This window comes from Oreochromis aureus, linkage group 23 (genome assembly GCF_013358895.1).
Source record: "Oreochromis aureus strain Israel breed Guangdong linkage group 23, ZZ_aureus, whole genome shotgun sequence".
Taxonomy (NCBI): domain Eukaryota; kingdom Metazoa; phylum Chordata; class Actinopteri; order Cichliformes; family Cichlidae; genus Oreochromis; species Oreochromis aureus.
The window spans coordinates 42,459,449-42,469,342 of record NC_052963.1 but is presented as its reverse complement, the minus strand read 5'-3'; the positions used below and the strand labels follow the sequence as shown (position 1 = coordinate 42,469,342).

General features: G+C 41.3%; 1 protein-coding gene across 1 annotated transcript; it reads right to left on the bottom strand.

The window, feature by feature from the left end:
• Positions 1–75: 75 nt before the first annotated feature.
• On the bottom strand, positions 76–8,988 carry hdgfl2 (HDGF like 2). Its single transcript, XM_031725768.2, has 16 exons — positions 8,748–8,988; positions 8,039–8,115; positions 7,393–7,534; positions 6,842–7,048; positions 6,271–6,393; positions 5,694–5,762; positions 5,410–5,590; positions 5,188–5,272; positions 4,765–5,062; positions 4,553–4,686; positions 4,384–4,451; positions 4,180–4,250; positions 3,983–4,084; positions 2,096–2,255; positions 1,861–1,978; positions 76–1,217 (listed from the first exon to the last, which is right to left on the bottom strand). Exons 1-16 carry the CDS (start codon positions 8,817–8,819, stop codon positions 1,118–1,120), a joined length of 2,007 nt encoding a protein of 668 aa, XP_031581628.1. The 5' UTR covers positions 8,820–8,988; the 3' UTR covers positions 76–1,117.
• Between the last annotated feature and the right edge of the window lie 906 nt (positions 8,989–9,894).

Here is a 9,894-nt window from a genome sequence, read left to right as displayed (position 1 = left end):
TAGCATGTGAGAATAATGACTGCATGGAAGAGCCCCGACTGTCAATGTGGCAGTTCAAAACACCAGAAAATGTAGTAGAACCAAAACCATGCTGATATTTTTATTCAAGTCTAGTGATAGAAATACTTTACCAATTTACATAGCACTAAAAACACCGGCTGTATGCACATGACAGAAAAAAAAGGCTGCAGCTACATGAGATCTGATTAGCTTTACGGGCAGTTTTTGTTTTTAATGTGTGCGTTATTCCATTTATTAAGCAGACACTAGGGGAGAGGAGAGTACAAGGTGTTTAACGCCACATAGATTATTATTTTTAGACAAAACTGTATCTATCTGAAAACGAGGCTATAAAAACAGTAGGTGGACCTCAACCAGAAAACAGTTTTAAGTGACTCTTTACATTTCAGACTGGATTCACTGGATCAAGACCAGAGAATTAAAAAAAAAAAATAGTTAACATAAAAGACAAGTAGCATTTTACCCCTCCCACTATGGCAAACACACAGATAGGAGGTCTTTGTGATGTTTTGCAGGCTTTATAAAAAAAAAAGAAGAAGAAAGAAGCCAACAGATGTAAGAGCTACACACACACACATACACACACAAAAAAATAAAGTATAACTCATTTCTTCCCATTTTCTTCATCAGATTCAGTTTCATCTCATATTACCCTGCTCTCTATAGAAGAGCTAAAAATGTAATCATTTGACATACACACAGTATGAAAGACCAAAGTAAGAGTTCAGATTTTAGAAAGAAGAAAGCAGCCAGGAGCTGGCAGGAGTTTGGAGTGAGGATCCAGGACGGGCCGAGTGTCGTAGAAAAGAAAAAGTACATCTCGGAAACCAAAGAGTGTTGCGCGGTGCCGTTATCTAGCTCACTAATAAGCATGTCGTTTCTGATGTGATGAACAAATGGACTAAAATGGGCCTTTTCTGGTTTGGTATGGTTATAGTACAAAAAGGTCTAAAACATGAACAATGAAGTAACAGATAAGGTAGGAAATGCTGGGTGAGTGTTGCAATGTTGTTGGGCCAGCAGCACTGCGTCATGTCAAACAGAGGCCACCATCTTTTAGCACTTGGTCCACTGCAGTGGTCGGTGAGGGAAGCTTTCAGCTCTCGACGGCAGGTTGTTCCGTCTCCGCAGAGATGGAGTTGTCCTCTTCGTCGTACGTGTGCGTTTGCTGCTCGGCTGAGCTGTCCGGGCTTCGCCTGAGGAGGATCAGAGTCGTAACAATACACGCAAAACACGATTACGCCCGATAATGTTTATTTAGTAAATGTCATGCATCCAACATGCAGGCGCCTCTTTAGGAGTTTTCCTACACTTAACCTGACGGCACCATAAGACCTCTTACCGAAGGCTTCTTTAAATACTTTGTGTAGCGTGCTTTTCAAAAATCATTTATACAATTTTAATTTTTTCTATATAGCAGGCACATAGTGGTTAAATGAGTGAGTAGGTTTCATGTGTGTCTAACCAAATGTATCCAGTTTTATTGTTAGACGTTGCCTGACACATCATGTTTATCTTCCCTTATTTGTCTTTCTAGGCTCTGATTATTCTGACAGTATGTGTTCTTATTTATTTATAAACTGTTTGTCCTGTATGAGATATGGTTCTGATTGGATATTATTCCCATTGGTTGTGGTCCTGTGACCAATCACAGGCAATTTAAGATGGTACCCCCTTCCCTATGTTTAGTTGTCTAACGAAGAGCAGGTATGCTTAAAACATCATACATGACGTCATCTGATTATAGCAAACGAGACACATTTTTACTAATGTGACCCAAATGTGACATTTATCCCAAGCTCGCATCCTGTCACACGTAGGTTTACGCGTGACGCTCACCTGTTTGGACTTGAAGCCGTATCAACGTTGTTCTCGTCTTGTACGGGCGACTTTGGCTTTTCCTCTCCCTCTGTGTCATTTTTTTTCTGCTCCGATTCCCCATTCACAGGTGTGGAATCTGCTCACGACAAAATCAGATTTAAATAAGCGAGCAGATAAATCCCAAGAAAGTGCACTAGAAAACGTAGAAAAAGTAGAATCCAGATTTTAGTAAATCCAAAACGAGGGCTTTTACCTGTGTTTTGTGTCTCTTTCTCCTCATCATTCTCTGGCTCCTTGTTCTCAGTTTTAGGTTTAGCTGCCACCTCCGCCTTGCCCACAAAACGCAGTTTTAACTTATTGTAGACGTCACTAGCTTTTTCCATGACTGCAGTGCTGGCTTTGTACCGCCGGATCTAAAATGAGCACAAACATGTCAAATAAGTCAGGTAACATTTTTATATGAATTTGTTCAAATAAAAAAAAAAAAAAAAAACCCACGTAGATTGCTAAACATACGCATGCTGAACATTTTATTAGGTACACCTGTTCAACTGCTCATTAAAGCAAATATCTAATCAGCCAATCGCATGGTAGCAACTCGGCGCATTTAGGCATGCAGACACGGTCGAGATGACCTGCTGAAGTTCAAACTGAGCATCAGAAGAAGGGAGACTAAAGTGACTTTAGTTTTTTTTAATTGTTACTGTATGGAGGGCATGTACTAGCTGCAAGATTTAGGAAAATCAGTAAAGGTATTCCAACAAAATAGTGAACTTTTTTGAAAGCAGTTGACTCTCAGTCTCATAGATGTCCAAAGTCTCAATAAAATAAACATGACCATTAAACCCTGATGAGGCTTTAATGGTCTGATGAGGCCTGATGAGGCTTTAATGGTCTAACAAAAACTAACAAAGACTAAACGTGAGGATATTTTCTGTTTTCATTTTATTTTGTTTTCCAAATTCTCAATAATATCAGTTTTAATTGTTCCAAAAATCCAGTTTTTATTTTTAACTACAATGTTTTTTTCCCCATATATAGTTTCTCCATATTTAGTACAGTTTTAGTTAACTATAGTAACTTTGGGTACTGAATGAATTTGCCTAAGTATTTCAGTAACTGCTGATCATACACAACCATCTCTATGGTTTACAGAGAAAACACACAATATGGCTGCTGATCATGTCTGTCGCTTTATGACCGGGGTGTACCCATCTTCTGAGTTCACAGTCATCAAAAGTCACCACATTTCAATCCATTTGAGCACATCTCCTGAGGATTTGCATTACAGATGTGCAGCAACTGTGTGATGCCATCATGTGCTGCTCCTTGTTGTATCTATAGCAACAACTTCACCTATTTCCACTTCGGCTGTGACTTAACCAATTAACCTATTAACTAATACCAACCTGTTACACGTCAGCTGGTTTCCCTGTGAAGGTGTGATTGGTTGATTTGAAAACATTTTTTTCCCCTTTTTTCTGTTTCCTGTCCTTTACTTAAACACAAATTGGTTTATATGTTATTATGACCCTGATGAAGGCCACAAGCCGAAACACGTTGGTCAGTTAATAAAGTTGTTCCTCTTTACCTTTAAGTGTTGCTGGAGCTCCTGCCTTGTTGTATCTTTGCCATGTAAGGCGGTTTAGAAAGCAGAAGAGTCTCCAGCACTGTCATAGCAAGTTGTAACCAACAAAGTGGCCAATGAGTCTCCCTAAAAAAGACTCGTGCCTTTCCTTTTACACTTTTACAGAGATGGATACACATGAACAATTGGCCAAACCTTCAAACAATGAGGTCAGCATGTGTGTAAGTAATCCCTAAGAGCCAAAGCCAATCACATTTTAAAAAACTGGCTTAAAGGCAGAGGACCCAAAATGCCCTGTTTTGAACAGGCTGCATCAAAGCCCAGTGTCAAATAAATAAGGATTATTTTGAACGGTGACTTATGCAAAGTTACTCTACAATCCTAGAGTGTTTGGGAATAAAAACACAAGGTCATAAACAGTTACTGCTCAAGCAACCTTGTGTTGTGTTTTACTACTTGAGTAGATCTTAGCACAGGTTTTCCAGCTTAAACACCAAAATGAGTTGTGAACCTAGAAGTAAAGAACAGTGGAGCAATACAAAACAAATTCACCTTTTTTAGTGTGGCAATAACTTCAGCGTTCTTATGTAGGATCTGGCTGGTGACAGGAACAGCCTCGAGCTCTTCCAGTGCTTGTAGACATCGCTCTATGTCCTGAAAACCACACAAACCGAATTTACATGCCAGAATAAAAAGAAACCCAAAACATTTATGTGACCATATTAATCATCGTCATAAGTGTTACGTACTGGGTTGTCCACTTTAAGTGCAAACTTTATATCTGTATGAAGCTTCTGTAGCCTTTCTCCAGGTGACGGCTCTGCAAATAAACACACAAAGTACTAAATTATCGCTTCATCCCTTCTTGATGATGAAAACAAAACTGAACTCGTCTCTCTCTCGTATATATAAATGACACTGCACGTTTTCAGCCAACAGCGAGTGTCACTGACCCTTTTTCTTTTCCACCTTCTTCTCCGGCAGCCTCTCTGGTTTGCGTTTCAGCTTTTCAGGCTTAGACCTAAGACAGAGAGGAAACTCTGTGATCCGTGTACATTAATGTTTGATCAACTTCTCCTGATGAGGTGTGCATGCAGTAGTCTGTTCCCATTGGGCACTCACCTCGCTCGGGACTTCTCCTCTGACCGTCTGGCTTTCTTCTCTTTCAGCTCTCTCTCTTTTCGTTCCTTCCTCTCCTTTTCTTTCTTTATTTTTGCTTTCTTCTGGTTGTCTAGCTTCTTGGGTGGCTTCTTTACCTTTTGATGGGAAAGTATCACATATAATCCCATTTCTTTAACAAAACCAAAAACATTACTTTATGTTAACAGACGTACCTCAGTTGGTGGCGGAGAATCAGAGTCTGAGGGCGCAGGGATAGGTGGTGGTGGGGGTTTCTTGGACTTCTTCAACGGGTGATCGTCTATGCCTTCATCTGAGCTACTGCTGCTGTCACTGTCACTCCCTTTCTTAACCTTATCTTTGTCTTTCTTCTTCTTCTCCTCCTCCTCTTTCTCTCGCTCACGTAGCCGGCGGAGCTCTTCGGCTTCCTCCTTTTTTCGCCGCTCCTCCAGCTCTCTTCTGCGTTCTTCATCTCGTTTCTTCCATTCGCTGATGCGGTCGGGTTCACTATCACTGCGAGAGGTGGGAGGAAAAGGTAACCTTAATTATGCCAAGTTAATGTGTAGAGGAGAATTTCTCTTACTGTATTAACCTGTGGTGCATAAATCGTTAAGAAGAAATCCTGGGAGCAGCCTGACCTTTCGCTGTCGGAGGACGACGAAGGCGCTCGTTTTGCTGGCGCAGGTTTGGGTTTCCGTGCTCGAGGCTTTGGCGCTGGCTTCTCTGTGAATCAGAAAGACACAAGCACAGACTTTGAAAAACTCTGCACTAACTCACCAGCAAAGAATGGCCTGAAGCCTTCTAAACATCTACCTGTAGATGAAGCTGTAGTAAATAAAAGAGCAAAACTAAACTCGCACCTTTCTTGCGAGCCTGTGGGCCCTTCCGCGGGGGAGGATCTGATTCCGATTCAGACTTTGAGCCAGACTGGGATTCTGAGCCAGACAGAGCCGGTCGAGGCTTCTCGTCCTCCGAGTCGCTGTCTGCTACTTTCTTCTCCGATGCCGATCCCGAGTCTGAATCAGAGTCAGACGAAGCCTTCTGCAATGTCACAGAGAAAAAGTGACGAAAGCTGGAAACGCAAAGAGAAGACACCAAGTTTTGTGACAGGTAATTCTTTCTGTGACGGGGCCTTCTGGTTCACCTTTTTCTTCCCTCTGCCTCCTGCTTTCTTTACACCTCGTCCACCAGATTTCTTCTCTGGAGTAAAATCCTGTTGAAGAAAAACAAACATCAAATGATTCACAGCCGAGACGTTATAAGACAGAGACACGAAAGAAATCCACAACAGCGGTTTGTCTCCTCCCTGCCCTGAAAAAGCCAATCAAAAGTCATATTGGAAAATGGGAAGAAAATTGGGAAATGAATTGGAATAAAGCTGTAATTTACTGCACCTTGCACTGAAAAAAAAAAAAAAAAGCTTTAAAACCTTACTTTGAGGCAAAACCCACCAAATTCTGACTGGTCGTTCTGTATGTGCAGTTTTTATGCCACCATGACCAAAGAAATTCATTTCATTTCATTTGTAAATAGCAACTATGGAGGTGCTACCAAGTTGGCAGCTGAGTGGTGAGACTTGTGTCAGGAAGGGCATCCAGCATAAATAAATCTATCAAATCAAACACGCGGCTATTGCAACCCATTTGTGAATGAGAGGCAACCAAAAGTGGCTTTGAGCATCACACTCCTCTACAATCACGCGCGTATGCACATGTTATTACCTGATCACTGTTTTTCCCAGAGTCAGACTCCGAAGGTGTGGGTTCTGATTCAGAAGGAGATCCACTCTCTTCTTCATCTCGGTCGCTTGATGAGCCTCGTGCCTTTTTTGGAGGAGGAGGCCGCTGAAACAACAAAAAATAAAATATTTGTGAGAAAACAGAAAATTTGAACAGTTATAGGTCACTTGAGTAAAAAAATCTCACTGCTCGAATATTCAAGTCATGCAGACAAATCCCTTTATTCCTGGCTCATTAAGCTTTTGTCACTGCTGCGACAACATCGGCTATAACGAAAGAAGCCACCAGAAAATGTGTGCTCTTCTTCCACCTCTTCAAATTCTCGGCAACTATTCATGCATGACAAATTGTTAGAGTAACTTGGGTGCTGCTGATGGTAGTTGGTCATGTATGGTGCCAGAAAAACCTCCTTTGTGGTCCTAACTGTGAGCAAGGGAACCATTTATTTTAATCGAGCTCAACATCAAAAACAACAGGAGTGAATCTTAAATCAAATCACCGGACAAGTTGTAATGACACACATCCACTGACAACATAATCTCCGTATAATTACCTTAGGAGCCTGTGGCTTTCGCTTCATTCCTCCTCCTCCTCCCCCTCCTCCTCCTCCTCCCCCCCTTCCTCTGTCTTCACTCCCAGAATCTGAATCAACCTCACTTCCTGTGTCTGCTTTCCGAGGAACCGGGGCGTCCTCCTCATCTTCATCCTCGTCACTTCCTCCTCCCGCATTTTCAGCCTCGCTGTCAGATGAGCTAGCTGGCTGCAGACAAAACACAATAAAATACAATAATAAAAAATATCTGAACAGGGCGACAAAAAGGGGAGAAGCAGCAAAGATCCTGGTGCAGAACAGTAGCAGCGTTGGTAAAGATCACAGGCCACAGTCTCTCCAAGTCTGAGCAAGGAAATTTTCATGAAATGGAAAAGTAGATTCATTTGAATCAAACCAATCGCTACCAAGTACATCCTACAGATTCTAAATCTATGATCACAAAAATCACCCAAATGAGGGTTATGAAAAAACAAATACGCTTCCAGTATTCTTTTACATTTCCTGCTGAATTATGCGTGCTTCAGGATTTGGGGAAGATGACGGAGACTTACTACAGGTGGGGCGCTGTAGGAGGCATGTGGATTGTTCTGGATCTCCCATAAGCCTTCATTGAATCCCTTCCTTTTGTTGGGTTTCCCATATCGTTCTCTGTACTTTTCATAGGCAAAAAGGTCCTTTGGTGCGAGGAATGCTCTTTGAAAACAGAGAAAGTAAAGAAAACGTGAAGCAAACTGACGGGAAACAATTTGATGTCACAGGCTTTCAGTAATGAACAGGATGTTTATACTTGTGTTTAGGAAGGCTGGTGTTAGACTCCAGACTTTGAAGCAGATCGCTGTGCCACCTAGTGACAGATTAAAATACTGCAGGTGCCATCTTGTCAAACAGATGGTGTGTCTCACCAGTTCAAATATGTCAACACATCTTGTGGAAACATACTGCGCACTAAGACTGACTCAAATTAACAGTAGTTAAACATAAAAGTAGTTATATGTGCCAACATCACTCTACCAAAGGGGATTTATAAAAAAAACAGGTGAGCCAGAGCCTAAATTCAAAACTGGAACTACCAAATTTAACCAGAAAAAGTAAACACAGCTAATGAATTTCAGCCAATGTGCAGGTTTACAACACCTGCATCCACCCAAGATTAAACAGTTCTGCAAATACACTTAACTCTAGTCTCTGTGTACTTACGTTTCATGTGTCCCAAAGAAGAAAATGGGGATTTTATTAGGAGGTGGTTTCACTGCTCCATCAGCCACATCTTCAATCTGTTTAAAAAAACAATCATAATTTTTAAAAGCATGATTTTCAATGAAGAGAGCAAACAGATGACATGTCACACATTCACTGCAGACAGAGGACTGAACACCTAACTGGCATATACTGATGGCTCGAAAAGTTTTTTCTGCTCATCAGAATCCCTGTAAATGTGCCACTTCAACGGTCAGCCCCTTGGCCATTTCTGCAATTAGCAATTAAAACAACAACAAACGCAACCTGATAGTCGTTTTATCCATTTTAATGCGCAGGGAAATATGCTCTACAATATCAGCAAGTTTTTAAAAAGGGGAGGGGGAAAAAATCCACAATTTTTTTAAACGTCATTTCCATAAAAACAACGTTAGCTGGGGTGGTGGACGTCTCCGTGTAGGTTAGGCCACGAGCATCTCATGCAAATTTTGCCGCTCATACGCTGACAGTGGGCCTGTGCACACCTGCAGCCTGTCAGCCCTGCAGAGGTAAGCCTACGCTTTCTGTGTGTCTGTATCCATGAACGTAGTGGAGAACATCTACAGAGAACCTTCTACAGCGTCCCGTGCAGAGCAGCCCACCCCCTCCTCCGCCTCTCAGACTGCTGCTGCTGCTGCTGTTAACGTTGCTTGCCTGCTTGCTTGCTTACCCTGGCTGGCCAATGGGGGTATCCCTTCATCTTAGCAAAGACGAGGTCTCCGGGCTGGAAGTTGTGTGGCATTGTCCTTCTCTTCTGCACAGCCTGGGTTTAAAAAGGTTTAAGATGCGCAGTCTTTCTGTGTCTCTCTTGGTTTGATGTTTTCAGGTCGACACGAAACCTGGAAACGGTGGTGTTAGCTGCCAAGCTAACAGTATACTAACGTTACCGCGAGAAGCTGCGTGAAGCCAGACGCTACGTACTAACCGTTTCCGCTCCAGGGGGCCATGTTAGACTTCAAAAGAAAAGACTTTAAAAAGCGAATTAGTTAAACATTAAATTATTTTTTCCTTCATATAAACATTTTTTGGCCGCCATTAAACAAATTCTAGTTTTCCACCAAATAAAAATCACGAAAATATTTTTTTAAGAGTGTTGCTTAAATTTACACAAACTAAATACATATATGCAAAATTATACAGTTCAGTTCCACATGTTTACATACTCAGATATAGACATATACTTATGACTGTGTTATTTGCACACTTCATGGTCTGTAAAGGTGCAATATCCTTGAATACATACATGTATTTACATACATATTTGGGAAGTATCTATCCCTCCATTTTCTTCTGCTTATCCAATCTCCCAGCTGTCATAGGAAGAAAGGCATGGTACATCCTGGACAGATAGAGACAGAAAACTATTTACGCACACATTCAGTGTTCAATTTAGATGCACCTCTTTGGACTGTCGAGCAAAGCCAGTGGATAGAACATGCAAACTCAACACAGGAAGGCCCCAGATGTGTGAAAGGATTTGAACCTGGGACCTTTCTGCTGTGAGATTATAGTGCTAATCATTGCATCACTATTTAACCCTGTGAATGTGTGTATGCGTATACATGTCAGTATATTTAGCTGTTACTGAAATTTTGTACACCATGTAAGGGTGGTATAGCTGCATTTATTTTGCTTGTATAATGACAATAAACAGTCTTTATAATTTTTGCTTTTCAAATAGTAAAACACAGAAATGCAAGGTAAGACAGACATTCTTAAAAATAAAAATATAAGCACATCAATCCCAACAAGTTTCACACATACCCAATATCACTCATTTCACATCAAAATATATTTAAAAGTCGTCTTCAGGTTTG

Excerpts from the sequence above, each read along its gene's own strand:
- hdgfl2 (XM_031725768.2), bottom strand. The coding sequence starts at position 8,819 with ATGCCACACAACTTCCAGCCCGGAGACCTCGTCTTTGCTAAGATGAAG. Across the intron at positions 5,273-5,409 it reads CCCACAGGCTCGCAAGAAAG|AGAAGCCAGCGCCAAAGCCT; the intron begins GTGCGAGTTTAG and ends TCTGATTCACAG. Across the intron at positions 1,979-2,095 it reads GAAAGAGACACAAAACACAG|ATTCCACACCTGTGAATGGG; the intron begins GTAAAAGCCCTC and ends TGTCGTGAGCAG.